Source organism: Brachyistius frenatus, unplaced genomic scaffold (genome assembly GCF_029030835.1).
Source record: "Brachyistius frenatus isolate BFR_SWC_R1_liver_20210118 unplaced genomic scaffold, ASM2903083v1 Contig_3, whole genome shotgun sequence".
NCBI classification, from domain to species: Eukaryota; Metazoa; Chordata; class Actinopteri; family Embiotocidae; genus Brachyistius; species Brachyistius frenatus.
In genome coordinates, this window is record NW_027210602.1 from 9,139,365 (window position 1) to 9,164,170 (window position 24,806).

A 24,806-nucleotide genomic window follows, 5' to 3' on the forward strand; every position below is an offset into this window, starting at 1 on the left:
GAGCTCACATTTTTCATTATCTCTGTGGCCAAATGAAAAATGAAAATTTCAGAAATAAGTGAATTATTGAGTCATGTTGAGTCTGTATATCTATTGTAGTTACTGATTTAAAGATTTAGAAATGCCCCACAGGGCGCATGTTGCTGTAGCGGTTGTCACAACAGAGGATAATAAAGGTGTCAGAATGCATTGTGGGATTGAGGGAGAGAGACTGTCACACAATTCACCATCAGTCTTGACCGTTATTGTGGCTTCCAATGTTACTATGTGGATTTCTGTCAGTTTTCATTTTTATTTGACTTTCCACAACCCAGACAGGTTTTCCAGATACAAAACTTCATTTATGTATTACCTAATTTGATCATTAGAAAAACATCTTAAAGAGGCTGAAACATAATAAATGGTACGCTGCAGGGTTTCTCATGAACAAAGAAAAGAAAAGAATAGAAAATACAGAAAGTAAAAATGTTAATTATTTTAAGACAGGACTCCATGCATACCGTTTAGTGCACTGTGTCCCATTGTGTGCAGACACCATGACTCCTGTTATTTTAAGATGAAAAACATTTCCTGGTAGAGCTCTGCTCTGTGCATTAATGGGAATCTGAGACTTTGCATTCATTAGGATCATTAGGAAGTGCTGCTGATGCAGACTGTGATGGATGGTTCCTTCTGCCCCCTGGTGTTAAAGTACTAAAGCTGTCAGTCATTAGAATACAGCTGCTGAAGTTGGTGTTCGAATATAACGTTATTCCAAAAACCACGACCATTAATATGCTGCTATAATATCACCGTTGAGGAAGACGTTTCTCAAGGATTCCTGAGAATATCTTTGTAAAGCAGTCCCGCCTACTGTTGCCAAATACTGTATGTGATTGTGTGAAAGTAGTTTCACAAGCTCCTTTTTTTACACAACATCTCTAGAGTGTGTGTGTGTGTGTGTGTGTGTGTGTGTGTGTGTGTGTGTGTGTGTGTGTGTGTGTGTGTGTGTGTGTGTGTGTGTGTGTGTGTAAATGAGTGCAACATCATGCACGCCCTTGAGGAGAGACTTTTAGAAAACATGTTCTGTGATCAGCAGACCGCGAAGACACTTACGGAGTTCACAGGAGAGAGATACGGAAGGCAGATGTGGCCATTTACAGCATACATGAAAACAGAGAGCCAGATAAAGTCCACAACCTTCACTGAAAAGCTTTATTGAAAAATTCTGTGGGCATGAAAAACATTTCAGTGAACATTGCAATAAGCCACAAGTTGCATTACAAAGTCCCGAATCAGTCATCTGTATAGTGACAGCAGGTTTTTTGTTTTTCTTTTAAAAGAACAAACAACGCAGTGTGAAAACTAAAAGCAAAATGAGAAACTACTATATAACAGCATCAGCTCTGAAAACTCATTTGTTTGTGTAGAAAAACAAAAAACAAATCAGTCAGCGTGTGTCTTCAAAAAAAAAATGCAAATGAGTTATTGAGTACTGGCTCTCGTCATGAAACAAATGACCGCTGTGTCAAGGAGGAGATGTTTTTTTTCCGGCGTGGTTCAATTTCTCCATCGATCCAGTGAAAACAATATTGATCGATGTCTTTGGTCGTGGACACGGGGTCACAGTCAGCGAAGCTTCCGCAGGGCACGAGCAACGCGGTAGAGCCGTCGTTTTGCTATGGCTTGGATTCAGTAATAATCACATCACTAATAATAATAATAATCATCATCATCATCATCACAAGAGGATGATTTGGCCAATCAGCTATCAAAAGGTCGGAGACAGTTTTACAAATACTGTACATTAAACCCTTTAAGTTGAAGAAGTTGTCATAAAACCTCCACAGAATCAGTCGTGCGGCTTCACGCTTTTTAAAAAAAGAAAACACAGTTCTAATATGTGGAAGAACTTACTGTGAAAAATAATCAGAACATGAACTAAGAAGGCAGAGTGACTTTAGATAGCCTCTGTGGGAGCTTACTGTTCAGCTACATGACTCATTTCTGCTCTTGTATATTTGTTGTTACCGTCAACACAAAATCCACACGCTGCTTAAAGTCTGTTTTCTTTTCAAAGATAAGCGAGGTTTAGATTTGATAGTTTGTGGTAATGACATTTCAAATTGATGATGTGTTTTAACGTCAGAGATTGCATATCCCTCTGTGGACACAGGACATGCTGCACCGCTCATGTTTATGCTGGATTTCTAGCAGCAATAAAGTAAAAAAATGAATCGAAAACAACAACCGAGGTGCTCTTACGTCATACAAATGGGTTTTTGAAGGGAAAGAAACACGGAGACGATCTTGTTGTAAGACACTGATATCACTAGATATATACTGTTCTGATTATCAGCGCATCCAACGCCTTCATACAGTGTATTGGATTCCTCTGTGACAGAGGCGGGTTGGGTGTCTGGTCACGTGGCTTCAGGCCGATGGTTACTCCACACGACCAGAAGGGGAAGAGGAGGTTCCTCTCAGGGGCATGTTTGACACCGTCCCTGGGTTCCACTGCTCATACTACCACACTGTCTAGAATGCCAGAAAAGCAATGTGAAATGCTCTTGTTCTAACGCATCCGCTCGCATTTTCTGACCCACAGTCCTCAGCACCGAGGAAAATACTTCTCACAAAGAGCAATTCCCAAAAGGAAGGAGAGGAGGCGTTAAAAACAAGTGTAAGTTTTAAAGTGTGCTCATCCCAAATCACATCCGCATCACTCGGATCGCGAAGGATACAACCAAGAGGGTCAAATTTCGAGGTGCATTTTGATAACAAAGGAGTACAACCACTTTGTATGCACACTGCATGCGACAGTACTTTGTAAGGAAAGCTGCAGAATGTAGTGAGAAAGTGTGGGGCTTATATTTGGTCCATAAGCGTCACTCCAGTTTGTGGAGCCACATGACCGTATTACCCAACCCACCTCTGATGTTTATGTCTTTTCACCCTTTAGATTTTTTTTTATTTTTCCCTCCTTTCACACCCAATGTGTTTGCGATGTGTGTCATATGGACCACAAGCCGAAACGCGTCGGTCTAAAATGAAAGTTCTTCTACATACCACAAGTGTTACGAGTTTTGACCTCGCTAGCGAACGACGGTACCCAGGCTGTGTGGAAATTACTGATCCTTTTTTTTTTTTTATATGAAACTACGCTGCACATACTGCATGTGAGCCTTTTTAAAGATGAAACAAGTACAGAGAGGCTGACGAACAGTGTTGGCTTCAGTCCTTTCAAGGGATTTGTCGACAATTATAAAAATATAGAATGTGTTATTCGAATAATAATAATAATCCTCTAAAGCGTGAAAGGTAGTTGGCACGTTACACCGCAATCAAATTAAATTGAGAATAATAAACAAACCCTAATCAAATTAAATAGTCAGTGATTCAGTGGCTCTCTCTGTGCTCCACACAAACTGGTGACGAACAGTAGTTTTGCTGTCATCTCCTGTATCCCTTTCAGACATCATCACGTAAACATGAATCAAAGGGTTCATCCCACAATCCTAAATTTGAAGTACAGCGTCCGGACTCGTTTCTCTTGACATTACAGACCAGAACAGGCAAGCTGGGACTCTTGTAACGCCTCCTTTACAGTCCAGTCTGGTTTTAATGCGCTCATATTAACACTCAAGCTTAATAGAGAAACATATCAAATGCATGTCTTCTTCCACATTATGGAGACGGCTCCGGAATAAATGTCTCATTTAATAATCATTTCTTATGCAGTAGGAATTACAAATGATTGAATAAAGAGTGAATACTGTGAAGGAGATGTTCTAAGTTGCAGAACAGATGTTAATGGATTTGATTTTTCTCCTTTATTGTGGAGGGCGAAAAACTCATTAAATCACTGTATTATGAGACATAAAGCTCCATAAATGTTCAGGTCATTAATACCAGCTGCTTACAGGACTGAACTTCAGCAGAACTCTTAGTTAGAGCAAATATAGAAAATAAACAAGAACCAAAACACAATGTCTTGTCGTTTTTATCCATGCTTAAAGGACGGCTCTGTGGATGATGATGTCAGATTATGATTTTTCCTCTCGTAACTCCAGGTCACATAGAAATGCAATGCCATCAAATTTGCTAATCATAATGCCAGTAAAACAAACAAACAAACAAACAAACAAAAAAAAAAAGCAGTCACCAAACCAAATAAGCAGCTTCAAACAGAGGATTTTTGACATGATGGCACTGAACGTTAAGACCACAGAGGACTCGGCAACCAGCAGACTCCCAGGTTGGACTCAGTAGAAACAATTTACACTCAATATTTACACGTATACCGTTTTGTCAGCCACGGAAAAAATACAAGCCAGAAATCAAACTTTCACTCGTAACACTTCAAAACGAAACACCACTGATGCAGCAGTAATTTAAGAAGAAAAAAAAAAGAAAGAACCAAACCACCGTCGCTCAATATCCATCTAGATAGGCACGGCAGCGCGGTGGCGAATGTAGTGCACGTTCAACGACGCGTCCCGGCACTGAATAATGACCCGAAATACAAAGTGAAGAATTGAAGTTGATGAGAGAATAAGAGAGTTTGGGGTCAACTATCTTTGAAGCAGCACATGCAGTGCACCAGACGCATCCTGCAAAAATGATGTTCCAGTGTTATCATACAGAAAACAAGTTCTCTCTCACTGCTCTATATCAACATTTAACAGTCAGGGATTACTAAACCAGAGTCCTTCAAGAAGAAAACAATTCAGCAAGTCGCCTGTGAGAAGAAGATGAATGAACACCTACATGGACTGAATTCACCCGAATATATGACAACCAAAACAACCCACCACCATCACCACCACCATCACCACCACCACCATTACCACCACCTCCATCTCCAACATGTGTTTTTGATAACGAGACGGTCTTATAGTCGTCCTGTTGGTAAAGTTTCCCTGAGATAACATTCATCGAAGGCGAAGTGAATCCTCGTCACTGAAGCCTTTTCTCTAGCAGCTTCTTCTGAGTTCATCGTCCAGGACCAAACATGATTCTTGGCCGTTTGACAGATTCTAGTTCAGGTTATATTTCTGCAGTAAAGACAGAGGGAGGTGCTATGAACTCATTTTCAGTCACTTTGAATGTCTTCCCTCTTTGACAGTAAAACGTGAGCCTTCATAAACTCCTGCAGGTTAAACTGGGCTAACAAAACTGTAGAAGCACCTGGGGGCCGTTTTATGCGTTGCGCTCACAAACGCCGCCGCCATTACTGCTGTAGCAGAACTGAACACAGGAGTATTTGTGTTAATCACAGTCACCGGAAGTTATTCAGTCAAAACAACACCGACTTTGTGAAACAATAGCATGAGTTAGGTGGCTACGACTGACGTCTTCAGTGTTGAATTAAAACCACGTTCATTTAGGCTACTGAACCAAGCAGGAATAACTTGGTAGATTTTTCATTAAAAACTCAAACTCAATGTTTTTGTGTTTTGCAATGAGACAAAGTACAACATTTAATACAAATCTGAAAAAAAAGAGCTATAGTTTCATAAAAAGCAAATATGTGGCGTGGAGCAGAGCTTTGTGGCTTTTGCTTTGTTTCCTGCTGGAGTCGCTGATGACAGCGCAGACCAGCACTCAACACATTTCTTCATGAAAAGGACCAAACAATGAGGTCATTGTGTTACCATGACAATGTCATATACAGGGTCACCGGTGAGGTGCCACCACAATAACAAAGACTAAGACTGCTTCCACCAACAACTTGAATTTGTCATTGAAAGAACTGAAAACGCTTTTTAGCCTGGAAACATTACAGACAACCCACAATTCAACAGAAGACCGTGTGATACGCTGGTGTAAACAAAAACACTGTCTGATGTTGTGAACACGTAACAGTCTTGTCCTCGAATCTAACGTGACCCCCCACTTTTTCAAAGTTCATTCCCAGAAATAAATATTGCCTCATATTCAGGCCAACGCTGTCGCTGTCACAGGAAATGGTGACATTGGTTTGTTTTAATCAAAATTATATTAATTTAAGACTGCATGGCAGCCCGCAGTGATTTCCCTTCTTATAATATAAAGCAAAGTGAGAATATAACCAGAGATCATGTAAAATTACTGGCAAATGATCCTCTGTGACAAAAAGGCACAAAAAAACAACATTACATTCATTAATGAAACAAGCTGTCGTTCTCTGCGTAGAACTGAAAATCATTCAGGAATCATTCATTAAGTTTATACAGATAATTCACCTTCAAACATTTAGGGCACACAGATGTAAAAAAAAAACAACCTTGATTACTCACACAAATCATTGAAAGATCACTAAACAACAACCAGATGTTCCTTTAAAAACATATACATGTTCAGGAAGCTTTATCATATTTAACCTTGCATTTTTCAAAACCTAAAGAATCTCTGCTGTGTGTGTCAAACTGGTGCTCGATAAATAATCCATTTAAAGATGAAGTGTGACGCACGCTGGCACAGCTCTTTATCGGCCTGTCCCATATTGTTGACAAAAAAACAATTGTTTTAATCTGGTGGCCTTAAAGAAGACGGACAAAATCTGGAAGCCTGGAAAACATCCAACGAGTTCAACACCTCCAAACACAAACCACCGAACAGGCCGTGATAAATTAAAGCAACGATAAGTTCTTATATTATTGTATTTTTACACCAGCTAGCCATAAGCATCCTAATACTTCACTCTAAGTCTTTATTCAATAAAAAAACATGCATGTTATCTGCATTATTCCACCGGGCACGACTCCGTCACATCGAGTGTGTAAAGCTGTTGTGTTTCGTCCTCTGGGTGCCTTGTACCCTTTTTTTTTTATTAAACTTCTTGATGTGGTCATTATTTTCTGGATTTTTTTTTGTGCTTCTAGTGTGTAAACGTTGTCAAATGGTTTCATTTTGATCAGTTTTGTATATATTGTTAATGTGCTGTAGACTACAAAGTGAATACAGCTTGCTGTAGTTATGTTGTAAAAAACAAAAAGTATCCTTAATTTGACGTAACTCTTTTACACATGAGCCTTTTAGCAGAAGAGGACACATTTCTTCTTCTGGCTTGAAAGACTGCGGGGGTAGACACTGATGGAGCGACGTGATGAACAGTCGGGGGTTTGCACAAGGTGTTATATTTTGAAATATGAATAGATACTATGTGCTATTTTCTGTCCGACTTCCTGCCTGCTGATCTGATGCAGATTGACTCTTTGAATCTTGAATCTTTGTCGCGCTTCCGTACAAAATAGACGTGGGACCTATGTATCTATAATGCAGCGGAGGGCCAAGCCGAGCTGCCGTTGGAAGCTGCTGATGTGCCGATGCGTGTCCGGTGGAATATAAACGTTGGTGTAAATGGCAACGAGTGGCTCTGGTAGCCGGTTCGGAGCTGGAACCGGCAGATGGAACCGGTGAAAAACAGCCCTTAGGTATTAGGAACTCTCTGGCTTCTCCTTTAAGCTGGGCACCGATATCTGGGACCTGGTGTTGGTCTGGGACCTGGTGTTGGTCCCTGGCTGCTGCACTGTAGTAGCCCACGGCTCCTAAACACTTAGGATGGGGCCATACAGGGGAAGAATGTCCTGAAGGATGTGAGCAATGTAAAGACAAAATAATATGAAACTTCTCCACTTGATAAATAGAAATCCCCACATTTCAACCACTGGCTACGACAGCTTCAAACTTCAGTGAAATAACACAATGAACGTGTTGACTCATTCACGGCCGTGAAACCTGACGACGCAGGACTAATGAGTGTGTTCAGCTCACATGGCAAACTAAAACTCTGGGCACAAACAGGATCCAAACATACAACAACTGTCTCAGTCACCCAAGTAACAAAGTGAGCCAGCTAGCCTGATTTTTTTTTCTTTTTTTTTTAAGTATTTTACATGAGAGACCAGCTCTGTCACGAACCTTTTCCTTAGGAAAAATAAAGAAAAAGGAAAATCAACAATAAAAAAAAATGAAATTAAAGTCCTTCACATATCCAGGTACATGTGGACAGCACAGATCTGCTTCGCTGTTTCACACAGCGGTGCAGCCTGGACGGATGCTCAGAGATGCACCTGACTCTGTGGGCCTGACTTTAACAGACGTCTCCTGTGTCGAGACATCACTTCGGTGGAGACGGCCATATGGGGAGAGGATGGGCCTCTGTGTTGAAGACGTACTTGTCTAGACTGAGCAGCTCCATGTCGTCAGAGAAGAGCAGATACAAGTACTTGAGCGTCTCACCCAGGAAGAAACTCTCCATCTTGTCCCGGGGCCCGGGGTTAACGGGGTCGCGGACGTTGCTAATGGACGTGTAGCCGCCACCAGACACCTGCGGGGTGAAGGTATTTGGTCAGGTGGTCAATGTCCCTATTGGGAAGTAGAAACATCTACTATAATGTGAAATGCAGTTCAACCCTCCCCTGCTGAGAGAGGTTTTAAAATAAAACAAATAAAAAAAAATGATTCCTGCAACAATGTCAGTGAACCAAACAACAAGACTTTTGTATTTTCTTGATTGTGTTTTTCTGTCAATAATGTGTCCACGCTGTTTTGCATTCAGTTGAGAAGTTGAAATAAGCCTCGTCTTACCTAAATCTTGATTTTGAGCACCTTCATTGTTGAAACCGGAACCGAAACAACTGGACTGGACTGTGTAGTACAACAATATTCAAAGGAAAAAAAAACTATTCACTACTCGTAGTCGATCAGAAGCCAAGGAATAAATCTACTGTGGGTCATTTAGCTTATTTATATACTGTGATTAACCTGGCTAACAATTAGTAGGCGTCAGTAAAAGTTCAATAGTGAAAAAACAAAGGCCATTCTAGAAATACTCCGCATCACAATCCACATTCATGGGTACCAGTAATCCTCTCGGACATACATGTAGTTGCTCAAATGTAATCATCATGTCGTCATAACAGACCAGAAGTTTACTGGAGACAGAAATGCAGCCCTGGACGTCCTTCAACACGCTCTCATGTTCACCCTGAACGACAGTGAAGAAGTCGGTAAAAAGTGGGATGGATATTTTGACGGTGCACCAGTCCACCAATGTGGCGGCCTATTGGAATTTGGTCCTGGTAATCCAGATGGCCAGTACAGTACACCACCACTGTGAAGCACCCGTGGACAGAGGTCTTGTTGGGGGGAAGCAGGACTGGTACAACTGTGACATTGCCACAATTTGTAAATCAAATCCAAATATTACATTTCATTTAGCTGACGCTTTTATCCAAAGTGACTTACAATAAGTGCATTTCAACCATGAGGGTACAAAACCCAGAACAACAAGAATCAAGAAAATACAATTTCTTCAAGAAAGCCAAACTACAAAGTGCTATCAGTAAGTGCCATTTTAAGCGCGACTAAAGTTCTGCTATATTCTGCAAATATATAAAGTGCTTGTGGTTTCAGACCTGAATATCATAGAAGAGTGGACAATTTGAGGAGTTCTGTGCTGTCGAGAGCCCTCCTAGTTCAAAAGAGTAATGACATTTGAACTTAAAGTAAGTGTGGTGTCTGTGTGTGGCTTGTTGTCTGTACCTTAGTGTACTTATTGAAGTTCTGCAGTATGTCCCAGCCCCAGTCTTTGTACTTCGTGTCCTTGGTGAATCTGTACATGTAGAACAGACTTTCCACTGTTTCTGGTCTCAGCAGGTTGTGTCTGTCTGCAGGCTGGAGGACACAGGAGAAGATGTGAATAAATATTATAATAAAAGGATTAAAGAAGGGTCAGCATTTTAGTTTGACCCTTAATTTGAATTGGGCCGTCATCCATGCATTTGTTACTTCAAGGCTAGAATATTGAAAATCCTCAATATCAGGACGTCCTACTAGCATTTTGAAAAGCATCCAGTTGATTTAAAACGTTGCAGCCACTGTAATGACAGGATTTAGCACAAAAAAAAAAAAAAAAAAGATCATATTTCTTCCATCCTAGCTTCTCTTGACTGACTTCCTGTAAAATCCAGAATAGAATTTAAAAACCTTCTTTTTCCATACAAAGCCCTTAACTACCAGGCTACACCATATCTTAAAGACCTCATAGATCCACAGCATCTCTATTGAACACTTCACTCTCAGAGAGCAGGCTTACTTGTGGTTCTTAGAAGAGGAATGGGAGGCAGAGCCTTCAGCTACACGTTTTGATCGGGTGGCTATTTAACATTGGTTAGTTCGCTCTGAATTACTCTGATTCTGAAGAAATATATAGTCTTTAAGATCTAATATTTATTTTCCTTAGTTCTTAATCCTAAAATTGGAATGAGCTCCTAAAATATTTCATATTATATTTGAGGTTAATGAAGGTGGCAGTGGAGACGAGAGCAAAAACAGTGGATGCTTTGATAAACCTACAGCTGTTAATGAAAAATGAAATGAGCCCAGAGGAGGGTTAGAAAGGTTGGTGTCACAACTCTCAACAAATGTAGACTGGCTAATCACAATCTTCTTCAGCAGCCTCACTCAGTGTCTTTAAAGGCTCCCTCAAGAATCCGCAGTGGACTCTCAGTCTTTCTGGTTATACTTTAACTTGCTTAAAAGTGCAGAATATTCTTCCTCTACAAGACAGTGAACGGATAACTGGGCTTCCAAATGCACATCCATTTGAATTTATGATGGAGAAAGAGATTTAAATAAGACAAAACTGTTTTCATGATTGTGGCTTAATACTATATTGATCACCATATTAATTCATGTCCTTAGACAAACTCCTTTATCATAATTTTTTGGGGGGCTTTTAGGCAAATTTTAAATCGAGTTGAATTTTGAAACAAACCTTTACAGCAACAGTCATTTAATATGCAGGTTACCACTTAAGCCATATGCACATATAACAGACACACAAATTGATTGCACATAAACTGCACAAACAAAAGACAGAAAACCTAATAAACATAAAACGATAACCAAGTGCCACCTGTGTGTTCCCGGCCGTACCTTGACAATGACATCATGGCCGTCACTGGCCTGCAGGCTGAAGTGAGCGATCTCCGGGCTCAGGCCAGTCTCCATCTGCTTGTACATCTGGTGACAAGTCTCCATCAGCTGCACAGCCAGATCCATGTGGTCACCTGGGAGGCCGTTGTGGGCCCCCAGAGCCAGAGTGCCTGGCAGGAAACACACCAGGTGATCCTGCAGAGGAGTGACAGAGGGAGAGATGCAATCAGGAAGGAATGATACATTTTAAAAAATAATGATGAGAGCTACAACTGAATGGACGGGCTAGACTGACTGCACTTGAGTTTCTACAGCGACAGATTAAAGAAAACGCGGTCAGAGGCTGATTGATTTAACAAGGCGGTTATTATCCGTGGATGATTGACCTTGGCCGAGTATAAAATACCCTCTGATCTTCAGGGTTTTCTGTGTTGTGTACATCCTAAATATAGTAGGCTACGGAGTTTGAGACGCCATAGTTTTGCTCCCTGACTTTGAAAGAGCATCTCTACCATTTTAGGGTTGAAGCGGTTGTGGGACAACTCTCCAATAAAGGTCAAGCGGCCCGGACCCGTCTGTCTCACGAGGTGTTTTCTCACTCCCTCCATGGCCTGAAGGTAGTCCTCCAAAAGACTGCACAAAACAAAGAGGAAATATTAGTGACATAAATTGTGTTAAATCAGAAATATCAGTCGGTCTGTAGTGACTTTAGGGCTAAATATTATGAGTGCTGTCGTTTTCAATACTTCATACCAATAGAATATTCTTTGACATTGACATACAGTACTGTGCAAAAAGTCTCAGGTACATTAGATGTTTAGTTATCTCTCTTGTGTTCGGTCGTGCTAAAGACCCCAAAACATACAGCTAGACTCATGAAGAACTATCTTCAGTGATAAGAAGCACAAGAAGTCCTGCAACAGATGGCTCCGCCTCCACAGAGCTCGGCTGCCCACATCATGGAGTCAGAGTGAAGATTATCTGTAAATTGTAGCTACAAAAAAATAACCTGTGTTATGCTCTCCCCCTATAAAATGCACGAGTTTCTGCATGAACCATAAGTAAATTCCTCAACCTCTGGGAATCACTGTCATGCAATGTTAGATATAATACACTCCCAGTGACGTTGAACGCAACGCAGTGATTTGCTATTGTTACATACTGTACATGAGACAAAACTGTCCCTGTGAGTGAACACAAACATTCATTTTGTTCAATTTAATTCACTTGGAATCAATAACAGAATGTTATGAAATGATAATGAAAAAATTGTAATCATCACAACATAAATCCACTAAAATCCAGCCCTAACCTGGTAGCTACAAGCACAAATCCCCACAGCCTGCTTAGACCTTATATTTTCTTTTCCTTGAAAGCTTTTACAATCCAGTATTCCCTCTCAGAATCAAAGAAAAATAATGCCAACATTTGTAAAAAGTTGTAATTACTCGTCTTCTGTTTTGCCTCCCTGGATCCACTGTTTGAGCAGGTACTCGTAGTAGCTGTCTGCCCTAGCACCGAGTGTGAACACTCCTTTGTGGGTGAACTGGCCGCTTTGGGTGTTGATGAACATGGGGACCAGGCCATCGTGTTTGCCGGGCAGCTTGTGGACCATCTTCATTACCTCATTTACAACCTCCTGGAAAGGTAAAAAATAAAAATGAGATGAAATTAATGACTAGAAATGAGATAATGACCCCACCAGCCTCAGATCAATTACTGCTGGTGTTTGAGCTAATATACATATTTGAAAAATACAGTTGTAAGTCATTTATCATCAGAAGGTTATTAGCAATTTCACACTTTGGTAACTCGAGGCTCATCAAGAGTTATGTCACATAAGGGCGGCTGGGGTCATGACAGAAGTAATTAAGTTCACGTCAGACAGGGTCCAACATCTTCGGGAACTGCTTATGAAATGACAACATGATGGATGCAAAACAAATCTTCGTACACACCCCTGACTTCAGTCACACAAGTGTTTGCGAGTTGTACTTTATATGGAACTTTAACTGAACGGAAAACCTTCATCTCAACCCAGGAAATATTTATATAAACAGGCTGGTCTTTTTCCCCCCTCCATCTCAAAGAAATGCAAATCTAAATTATACACACTACGGCACGTGTTACTGTTAAGGAGGCCCTGCTGGTGTCCTAACCTGGTACTGAGGGTCCTGGGTGAGGCGGCTCAGCTCTCTGAATTCCAGCTGAATGCTTGTGACTTCGGCCAGCGTGCTATCTGATGTCCATCTTGGTGGGTGTGCTATTCCCTTCCCGATGTTGACATCTGAGAACGGGATCTTTGAAGGTGTTTTGAAGGCGGGCATCAATCTGGACCCGAGGTCTTTCTTTAAATGGAAAAAAGAAACTGAATTTCAGGAGGAAAACATCATTTGTGTCCCAAGAGTAAGTACATTTTTTGATTAAAAAAAAGTGCAACTATCTAGAAGTAACATTAGTGACAACATATCCAACAAAATATTTCCCTGATGACGATCAATCTTAGATGGTACAAGCATTTCCTTGTTCCTAAGAATGTTTTCTACATGTTTCCCAAAACGTCCTCCGTTCCTCTTTAGCACCTGAGTTACACATGGTTTTGTGAGCAGTGGATCAGGTGCGTCTGTGATTTCTCTGTGGACATGACCAGAGACAGTTGGTGGTGCTGATGCTCCACCCACAACAGAAGAAGAAGAAGAAGAAGAAGAAGAAGAAGAAGAAGAAGAAGAAGAAGAAGAAGAAGAAGAAGAAGAAGAAGAAGAAGAAGAAGAAGAAGAAGAAGAAGAAGAAGAAGAAAAAAAAGAGGCATCAAAAGGAAGCGTAATTGTTCCAAATCGCATCCATTTTCTTTTTGCGATGAATATGACCAAGTGGGTCAAAGTTCAAGACGCATTTTTATGACGAAGTAGTACGTCTCAATTGTACACATACTACATGCAACAGTACGTACTTTTTAAGGGGTAGCGGCAGTACGTACTAAAAGTAAAAAATAAAATAAAAAAAAGAGTATGCGATTCGGAAGGCAGGGTTTGACTTTCAACGGGTTGTTCACTGTGAATTCACCACACGGGGTCGGACTGTCAACACCGAGTTCTACGGCGACGTCCCGAGGCGTCTGAGGGAAAAGACTCCGTGCAAACAACCAAACCGTGGCGCAATAGTACTTAGGTTGTCCAACATGACGACGCGCCTGCTCACAGCATGTTGAAAAACGGGGGAGTTTCTCACCTGCAACAACACAATGGGCTCTCCCCTCCACCTCTATTCAATGGACTTTCCTCCCTGCCACTTCTTTCTGTTGCCCAACAATTAGTCACTAACTTGGATATGCACTCTGCTCAAGTTTTAGTTGTGTGAAGAAATCACACGTGTGCCGGAACCAGTGATCACAATAACACCTAATTAAGATGCTGCTGTTGATGAAGCAATGGAAATTGCAATACTTCTCACAAATGTTATAGTTGAAAAACACCACGAACATCATCACTGGAAAGAAATGATTGGCCGCATCAATTCTACGGTGTAGTTTTTAATTAAGCTTCGTGGGTTGTATTTTCATACAGTCAAACATCATTTTTGATTAAAACTACAGTCTTAATGAAATGATGTTCTCCCGCAACACAGAAGCACCAGGACAATAAGATTTCCTGTTACGGGTCAACTCACAGCTTTCTCCAGGAAGAGCCGGTCCCCTGTTAGATGGTAGCTGCTCAGCAGCCCCCCCAGGATTCGTATGGTTGTTTCAAAAAGATTCACGTCTGTGTTCTTGTCAAAGGACAGCTCTTTCTCTACCCAGTTCTTTGCTTCTGCAAATTCTGTGTCAAGTGAGGTAGATTATAACCGTGTGAGAAGGAGAAACAGAGGACAGGAGAGAATTACATTTGTGTGAAGGAGTTTTGCCTCCACACCTCTTCATCTCACTTTTAACTCCACACCTGCAGATTATGTACACTGCATACAAAATTAAAAGATGTGAGTTGATGCAAACAGATGTATTATATTTATTATTGGCCTGTTAAAAATAATTCAACTTAAAACAATTTCATTTAATCCCTTTTGGTATGTGCAGCAACTGTTGAAGCAAACTGTATTGTTCATATAGTCAAACATTGGCCTTCTATTGTACTCAGTTAGATGGGAATTATACATGTAATCATATTGTGTGTAGAGAGGTTGAGGAAAGAAAAGGGTCATGTTGACCTGCAGATTCCTAAAAGGCTGAGGAAGGAACATTGTTATCTTACAAGGTTAGCTGGGGAGTGAGCAGAAATAGGCTCACTATTGTGAGAATGCAGGTGGGGACCTTCCTGATACAGACAATAAAGTATTTTCCTTGCAAAAGTGATGCATCAGCAATCCTTTCATTTTAGAATTAAACCAATTAGATAGGTTGTGTGTAAATGTTGACAAATCAGTAGCATCGCATCCCTTTGGGAGGAGCATGATGGAAGAGGTTTAAACAAATATGGCAGGAAATCATCTTTTACTCTGCATTTTGAATCCAGAATTGTTGGGATTTGTACTTTCTGTTATATGAATAATTTAGGCTGTGACACACAAGTGTCTTTCCATTTCTGTGTCTTTGATTTGGTCCCTACAAACCTAGATGTGGCTATTTTGTAAAAGTAATGAGAGACAGAAGAACATACACAACACGACACTGTAGATCATACCTCTATATCATATTTCAGATGACAGAGACAGAATACGCAACATATCATACCTTCTTTTAGGCCCATAATCCACATGGTGTCCAGAGAATCAATCAGTGTCAGACCCAGTCCGAACCATTGACCAAAAGACTTAGAGATGGGCTTGAGCTCATCTTGACCCCAGGCGTAGTTCTTGTAGCCTTTCCATGCGTGTCTGAAGGCATCGCGCACTGCCTCCAGTCTGTCTATAGTTCCATTGACAACTACAAAGACGCACAAAGGAATGAATGATATTCAAGATTAAAATCGTAAACTTAAATCTGGGTTTCCTTTAGGAAGCTTTTCCAACAGTGTACATCTCATGTTCTTCTCATAGAAGGAATACTCTGAGCCACGTGATGATGCTTTGAGCTCAGCATGGTTTTATCCTGCAACTTAGAAATGTTCAAACTTCGAGTCAATAAAAAGGTACATGGCTTTTAAACAGCATACAGCAGCAGAGCTGGCCGAGGCTACGTTAAAGAATCCGTTTGAGGGGAAACCTTAAAACTTCTCTGTGGACCCAGAATTACAGCGACATTTTAAAGATTGAAGTGGGACGCTGACCTTCCGTTGGGACGGCGTCAGCAGGATTGGCAGGTGCTGGGGGCGCTGCAGCTTCTTTCTCATTGGCTGAGGGTGGAGGCTCTGTGGCCTGGTCAGCTTCGATTATTGCTCCTCTCCAGCTGCGTGAGAAAAATAAGAACCTGCATTGTTTACACCTGTTTGTCTAATACATGTACAACAACAACAACGACAACCACCACCACCACCACTGCAGGGCCTGGGTGCAGATGGAAACTGTTTGATAAATATTTTTGGACCACCGTCTTCTTATCATCTACTTTTCACAACAGTTCCTAAACCTTAAGTACTTGTCTCACAGAGGAGAAAAGCAAACAGCGAACAGATGACCTGACAATCTTCTTTTCTTTGTCGTCTTCCTCGCCTTCTTCGTCTTCAACCACCTCTTGCTTTTCCCCACCGATTGGGTCTGAAACGTTTCCATCTTTTTGTAGGCTCGGTGGACCTCTCTTGTTTGAAAATGTCTTTTTCTGTGGATAAACAAATGGCTAGAGCTAGAAACAAGGGGGACAACATGAACATCTCTCAGACCAATAACTGTTTAATAGATGGTCCATTAGGTATTAGTATTTAAAAATGACCTCTCAGCAATCTAAATCAATAAGTTTAGCTCTTTCATAAACCAGACCACAAACAAACAAACCACTGGACTGACATTGAGGCAAATCAGATTCTAACTTCAGGTTTTGTTGTCATCTCACATCGTTTTCAATCATCAAAGTCTTTGGACAATTGATCTGAAAGAACATGAAGCATTATATCACTTACATTATTTGTGATGTAAGTATAATGTTTCGACTACTAATTAACATGTTGAATAAATTTGATGGATCTTTGGAGGGAGGATCACTTTGTGGTGAGAAACTGCAGATGAGAACTATTCAGTCTTTGGTCAACAAACATGATGATGGCGATGACAGCAAGTGTTTCTGAAGTAAATGAATACAAACGCAACCCTAACCTTAGTGGGAGGTTTCGCCAAAATGGGGACGTTCGGTCCTCTGGGCTCTGCTACAGAATCTGGACCCACAGCTGGCCCCAGATGTGGCCCCACCACAGGAGCTGGAGGTTTACCAGCAGCAGCCGGACCCAACACGGGCTTCACACCGGGAGGAACAGCCTTCAGATCTCTGTCATCCAGCTCCAGCCAGTCCTCCCTGTCAGACAACCCTACACACACACACACACACACACACACACACACACACAGAAAATAACACAGAAACACACAAGGAATAAGAAAACAAGCTGTGCATAAACTGAGCCAGTTAACTGCTGTATATTACCACCCGTGACTATAACAATGTTTAAAAATCGTCTGAGAAAAGACAATATGAGTTGGTAATGGTGGCTTCTGAACGAGACCGAGTTTGAGGAACGCTTACCATCTATTACTAAACGCTCAGTTTTCCCAGATGACACTAAAACACAGAGTTAACAAATGTATCTGCTGTGGAGAAGAATTCTCAGCATAAAATAGATGCAGAAGAAAACAGGAACCTTTTAAGACTTAGTCATCTTAGTGTGGACATGATTTGAAAACTAAATATGATATGGGAAGAAACAGATAAGCCTTAAAGTAAGCAGGTGTGCACAAACGCTTCTTCAACCAACAAACAAACTATCATCTGAAAGGTTTCCTGGCGTTTTAATTCTTTGCAATTCGTCATCAGCACACACAACAAATAAGCAAGTCGACTCATCAGTTTCAGCAAGTGAGGCAGCAACACCATTAAAACTAATGACAGGCTTTGCTTCTGCCTGGATGTGAGCTGAGCACTGAGTGGACATTGTTTACCTCTCCACTGCTCTGTGATGCTGGGATAGGCGAGGAGTCCTAATATGAGCAGCAGAGCCAGCAGGAACAGGACGAGGCTTCGCTGGAGCCGCGACAGCTGCTTCCATTTCTGTAGGCAGATAAACAAACAGCACTGACGACGCTGAAACACGCCTAGCAGCTCTGAAGTGCAGTCACAGACTAATATCCTCCCCCACAGATCTGTTTATACGTCCTTTAAAATAGCAGCGTAAAAGAGGCCCTCCTTTACCCTGTACAAACTCCACATCTCTCTCCACTTGATGCGTTACAGTAAATACATAGACAGCCCACAAATACATCAGCTAACCAGCTCAACCCGGCGGCGTGGAGGGGAGGGACCAAACCAGGCTCTCAGGAGGCAGGCTGGTCCCACTCTGTTACCTGCTCTAATTAACACCCGTGCAACAGCATGAAACTATTGAGCCATCGTCTGTGAGCCATGATCAACACACAGCAGACTTTATCTCGGGGGACATTTCACTTTTACTTTGTGATAGTTCTTTCAACGAAGCAGCATGAGGATGTTCTGTACAGCTCAATAGTGCAGAAAGATGTGGTTTTCCCTGAGAGCACAGTCATCAGGAGACTTGTGATTCAATATCCTACTTTTTGAGCAAACTTTGATATGCTAAGATTTGCAGCGGGACATACAGTACGGTCAAAAACTCTGAGGTTAGAAAATCTTGTCGAATAAAACACATTATGTCAACCTGGCATATTGCATCAGCAGCAGTGGCTGTGGAGTTTCTGCAATTGTAATTTAAGACCTTCAAGACCTTTAAATACCACACAGCATGCAATTTCACACCTGTCTCCCAGTCATACTGGCCAAAGTATGAAAGAATGATGGAAAGGTCAAACAGATAATGAAGGTTAGAATTGTTATTTAATACAGCATAACTTTTAACATTAAAATCAGTTCTAATGATAAAAATTCATGAAATTAATGCAAATTGGACCCAGATAAACAGCAGAAGATGGATGGATGAATAACAAAAAAACGAAGTATAAAATCGGGGCTGACGAAAAAACAAAACAAAACTGAGTAACAAATCCAACTGTTGCACTGTGTGTAACATCCCCTGAACAGAGTTTACAAAGTGCTCTACAGAGAAGCAAAGCATAGTCGTACATAATGTCAATGCCGGTAAACATTTAAGAAAACAGGAGGCAAAAAAGACCATACCATCCTAGTTGAAGGTTGTATAGGACCTGCAGATACCCTGCAGTTCTTGTCTAGATGACATTATCCATTTTTCACAGTTGATACAACACAATGAGCAAGAGTCCATTATCCATCTAGTCTGTCTGCACTGAGCTGGAGGCAGTGAAACTCACTCAGCAGCTCTCACACATACGTGTAGGAAATTCAGTGCTTTCACCGTGTCTTTTGGGAACGTTGAAGGTAACCGACGTACAAAGCACTTCGTGAAGTCCTCTGCACTGTGAGAGATGCAAACACTGAGCCAAACAAGCCACTCAAAGGCAGATGATTTGCAGGGAATATTTTTTCTCAGGAACCATAAACCGTCATCAAAGCTGACGACCCCCAGGTTCGGGCAGATCGGTGCCTCTGCTGTCAAGCTGGCTTTATAGAAGACAGGTCTGTTGATATATTTCTCAAATAAAATGTTACGGATTAGTAGATAAGAGCACTCGTTTGCCGTTTTCAATTTAGAATAAAATTCCATGCATGAGAGCCGACCACGCCATAAAGAAGTGACAGAAGTAATCGTGCTGAAATGATGACTAACGAGGGATTTTTGTGGTCAGGGTATTTGGAGATTTTCTAGAAGCCAAATAAAAAATATGTTTAAAGGGTTGATAGCAGTTTAAGGATGGATTAAAATGGCCTCATTTAGTGAAACACAATGGAAGAACACACACCCGCGGTGTGCGTGAGGACACCATTATTTCTCGGCAGCATTGTATTTCAGGTCTCCAGGAAAGCAACAATTTGATCACACGTTCTCCCCAGAACATCGTGTCCTGGATACTGTTACCTTCTCTCTGTATGGTGAGTATAGTTTATGCTGTAGGTGTCAGATGACGTCCATCAAATGCAGCATGGTGTGTTGCATTTAACACAAACAGCTGTAACAATACAGAGGAAACGAATCCTTACTGTTGCCTAGTTTCCAAAGACTTCTAATTCTTGTATTTGAAGTATTTCCATCCAAGGTGTCATGGAGTCTACTTCTTTCATTATGTAATTTACTTGACTCTATGTTGATGTGTATGCAAAGAGGAAGGTGCATATTCCTCTCGCTTATTTGATCAACATTTATATGAGCCGAGAATGTGACATTTGCTCACTTCGTGAGGAGGATTCTAACTCCCTGAACTTGTCATTTCCACTGACATTTTTTATTTGTAATATGCATGTTTGATTGTGTTTTGTTGCTCGGTAAATTTAACTAATATTCTTGTAAAAAGGGCAACGGAGTACCAAGCAGCACTAGTTGATTGCAGATGAATTCCACCTGGGTTTAAGTGGTGCAAATTCCAGAGAACCTCCCTGATTGGCTGCAGACAGGAAGTGACAGGGTATAAAAGGTTTTTAGATTTGTTTTTTGGGGGTTCTGTGGGGGAGTGCATCCTCTTGGGCGCTTTGTTTTTACTTTTTTGTTTGTTTTAAATAAATCTAATTTATATTTTTGGAAAGATCCCTGCCTGCATGCTGGTTTATTCTTCTTTATCCCACTGACACTACAACTATGGTCATCCACAACACAAGGTCGTTAAACTGATTACAGTCACACAGAAGTCTTCAGTTAACAACCAAGGTAGTGTCGTTGGCGGAAGGTTGTAGGACCAGTTGTACGTTGGTGAAAGAAGAAACTTTTCCACGAAGCAGTGTTGTGATTTTCAAACCCCGGAGCAAACAAGAAGAAACAAGAGTATGAGGTGTGAAATGACACGTAGACCGTGTTGGTCTTGACCTGTAAAACCTGAGTGTCAAGACCAACAAAGGAGGTGAGGAGACTCAGTGAGAATGCACACGGATGTGAAAGTAAAGAAAACAAGATTAAAGGAAATGTTTGGGGAGAGCCAGTGAGGTGAACAGAATTTGTTTTATCTCATGGTGGGGATCAGACACATTATGTGCTCAGGGGAAGCTCTCATCCGAGGGGGTTTCAAAATTCAGCTGCTCCACAACAAAGGACGACTGAAGCATTGGAATCGATTTGTCACGAAAACAAATACGTTTCATAAAAGACAGAGATCATCCACCTCATCAGACACACAACCAAACACTTGGATGGTTACAGCTGATCAGTCAGATTTGAGGAGCGCATAGTGCTTGGGCCACGTGACAATATAAAACATTAGATTTGTGTGTGCTGTTTAGACTTTAAGTGATGTATGTATGACGAAGTATTTTGATATCTCAACTATCTATTCCATCGGATTTGCAATATACATACATTCCTATCTGGATATGACGTCATAACAAACTAGATGAAAAGGCAAAACGACGTCCTTGTAAGGTGTTGCCACTCAGAATCACAACAGCTCTCGTGCTCCTTTTCAATCACTTAATTGATTATTAATTAGTTTGACAAGTTTCTACACTCTGCTGCACAAGTGCATACCATTTATTTAGATTTAGATCACTTGTTTGGTGGAGTCACAGCACACGATTCACGTCATTTTTATGCTCATCAAACCATTCATTGAGCCTTCATCCATATCTCCACCACTCCCATCAACTTTCAACGGAGGTTCAGCAGTGATCAATATGGACTGACAGGCAGAGATGACAGCGTTGAGTGAATGACGGTAATCTCTAACAGCAGTCAGGGGTGAATTGGTCAAAGATGAGTTTGATCACAAACTCATTATCTGGCGTAGGATTTGTTCCTCAAAGAGGAAAACTGAAGTCTCTCTACAGCAGCGACGTGCATGCCGCATTACCGGACGACTCACCCTCCAGCACGATTGTCTTCGGTGTTTGCCGTTGTTGTAGCTGTGACTGTGCGGGTCACTGAGTGTCAGAGAGATGAAGTCCTTTCTGGAAGGCGGATACATCCTCTGATGTGTGCAGGCAGTCGTAGGTCATAGACCCTGCACGCAGAAAAGGAACAAACAGTTTGAGAATTACTGTTTCCTAAAATACAGGTTATGTGTAATGTGAATGCAAAGACCAGCATGACCGGTCTTTATGATCGGTATGATCGATATAGTGATCTTTGCTGCAGCTTATTGTATACACACACATATATATATATATATATATATATTCTCATTTTCTATTAGTGTGTGTGTGTATCTGTGTACTTTTTTCATCTCTGATGCACAATCTACAGTGACACGTTTCACACACTCCTTAATGTATTTATCACCCTTGTTTTCAGCACCATGGACAGCTAACGATGACCGCCAGGAATTGTAGGTATATCGTGAGATACACCGCCGCACTGTAACTTCATTTCTGGAGATGTACGAACCAAATTGTTTTAACAGCACGTACATTACACATTTTTTATACGATCTCAGTTGAAATAATAGGGGATGCATTTCTGGCAGCAACAATCAGGTCTGCCCAATTAGTATGACACTTCAAATCAAAGTCTGATAAAAAAATAAAAAAAATCAAACGGTTTAATCAGCACATGTACTGTATTTGATCACCTAAATTTGACAGCCTACACTGATTCATTAGGATTTAAAAACCTCCTCTTATAATAACCACACCTACCTGAAATTCAAAATTATACTTGGAAAAACAAATAAAGAAATTACAGATTTAATTTGATAATTATAGAGTTTACATTTTGAGATCAATCAAGGAATGTCTCTAAATGTTCAAACACTATAAACTTCAGATCATTTATCATAATTGATGAACCAGACAAAGAAGATGATAGTTTCCCTTTTAGCTGCACGCCGTTCTGCGTGCAGCTAAAAGCGTCCAATTCTCATCATAACACCGGCTGCGCGAGTGCGTTTCTTTTCAGGAAACAACTGTACAAACTTAAAAGGGGTCTTGAAATAAAAAAAAAAAAAAATAAAAACTTCTAATACAATTTGTTATGAGGAAACATGCCTTAGTTAAACTCCGATACAGTCATGATTCGTAAAGTGGTCATAGACCACCAGAATACAAGTAAAACGAGGGGAGCTAAATGGACTCAGTGGTGGGAGAAGTATTCATGTCCTTATACTTGTACTAATACTACACCCTAATTCCCCACTACAAGTTTAAGTACTAAATTCAAAACCTTATTAAATATGCAAGTATTATCAGAAAAAAATGTTCTGTATATCAAAAGTAAAAGTAAACACTTTTAACTAAGTGTTTTACTATATTTGATGTTTTTTGATTAATATTACTCAAATTAATGTGCAATTTAGTTCTCTAGTTATTTAAGGTTGTGCTTATTTTACTTAATTAATGTACTGTTTGTTTGTTTGTTCTGTAAAATCCTGGTATTTCTAAAAAAAATAAAAAAATAAAAAAAAATCATCAAGCAAACAACACATGTTCCAGATAATCCAAGCAGGCTTTTAAAATAGTTCACCAGTAACTAAAAGCTGTCAAGACAAATTGTGGAGCACAAAGTTTAATATTTTCCTGCGAGATTTAGTGGAATTAAATTGAACGAAAATGGACTGACTCAAGTAAAGTACAAATACTCAAGTAAAGTACAAATACCTCAAATTAGTACTTAAGTACTGGACATGTATTAGTTATATTCAACCACTAAACGGAGCATAGTTCTGACAAAACAATAACATGGGCTGCTCGTTGTTTAACAATGTTTAAAAAAAGTCTTCTTCGAGTTAACTTCTTAAAAAGAGTTCATGTATGAAAGTAAACAAATAACGTGACTTTCTGAGTACGACACGATACAACTGTTCAACAACAGCGGCACGCTATTTGCACAAAACGGGCTAATCTGTCACCAGCTCCTCCTCCTCCTCCACCTCCTCCCACCTCCTTCTCCTCTCTCACCTTTGTGCCTCAGCGACGCTAATTCTCCTCAAACAGCTGTCAGATAGCTACGAGATGCTAGCTCGCTCCTCCGGCTCGCTACTGAATGGGGGGGGGGGAAGGTGTCACTGTCTGGGTGTCAGGAGAAACACCGACGTTGTACGGGACACGCAGCCGGTCTGTCCGACCGTCGCGCAAGAAGACATGAGGCGCCGAAACACGTTCAACCCGGAGAAATGTGGCTCAAAGTTCAGGAAGGGGGCAGCTGCGGGAGAGATGCGGAAAAAGAGCTAACGAGAGATAACGCCGTGCGTCATGTGACGTATCACGTGATCTGAGGGTGAGCGCATTAACCCTTCACAGCCCCGGAGCCCAAATCAAACTCAGCAAACATATTAACAGAGCTTTGATGTTACAGCTGTTCATTTGTTATTTTATTTTATTTTATTAGGGCCCGAGCACCGATGGTGCGAAAGTCCTATTGTTTTTCAAGGAATTATTTTTTTTCTCGTTTCTTATTATTATTATTATTATTATTATTATTATTATTATTATTATTATTATTATTACGAAAAGTGATTTGCCTTTTTGGAGGCTTTATCATATTCAAAAACTCATGAAAGTGGATAAACATATGTCTCCAGGTTGAAAAAAACTTCCTTTTCTTGTGGAGTCGCGAGTGGGCGTGGCCAAATGGCTCAACAGCGCCCCCTAAAGAGATGCCCCGGCTGCCACATTGACCTAAAGTCACGAAATCCGGTGGACACGTGTATCACACCCAGTTCCAATTGTTTTTCATTTCAAATATCACTTTTCAAAGAAATTGTCTTGAAAGACCTGCTGATTTAAACACGAGTAGATGTTGGTT

At 40.8% G+C, this 24,806-nt stretch overlaps 1 protein-coding gene across 1 annotated transcript; it reads right to left on the reverse strand.

Moving 5' to 3' along the window:
* Positions 1-1,175: 1,175 nt before the first annotated feature.
* On the reverse strand, positions 1,176-24,233 carry man1b1a (mannosidase, alpha, class 1B, member 1a). Its single transcript, XM_069705629.1, has 14 exons — positions 23,960-24,233; positions 21,931-22,068; positions 17,980-18,088; positions 17,143-17,351; positions 16,512-16,651; positions 16,164-16,282; positions 15,629-15,820; positions 14,572-14,720; positions 13,065-13,253; positions 12,354-12,544; positions 11,418-11,538; positions 10,906-11,100; positions 9,511-9,642; positions 1,176-8,293 (listed from the first exon to the last, which is right to left on the reverse strand). Exons 2-14 carry the CDS (start codon positions 22,030-22,032, stop codon positions 8,084-8,086), a joined length of 2,058 nt encoding a protein of 685 aa, XP_069561730.1. The 5' UTR covers positions 22,033-22,068; positions 23,960-24,233; the 3' UTR covers positions 1,176-8,083.
* Between the last annotated feature and the right edge of the window lie 573 nt (positions 24,234-24,806).

Coding starts and splice junctions, on each gene's coding strand:
- man1b1a (XM_069705629.1), bottom strand. CDS start 22,032: ATGTATCCGCCTTCCAGAAAGGACTTCATCTCTCTGACACTCAGTGAC. Junction 14,721..15,628: donor GATTATGGGCCTAAAAGAAG/GTATGATATGTT, acceptor CACTTGACACAG/AATTTGCAGAAGCAAAGAAC. Junction 13,254..14,571: donor GGCTCTTCCTGGAGAAAGCT/GTGAGTTGACCC, acceptor TTCCATTTAAAG/AAAGACCTCGGGTCCAGATT.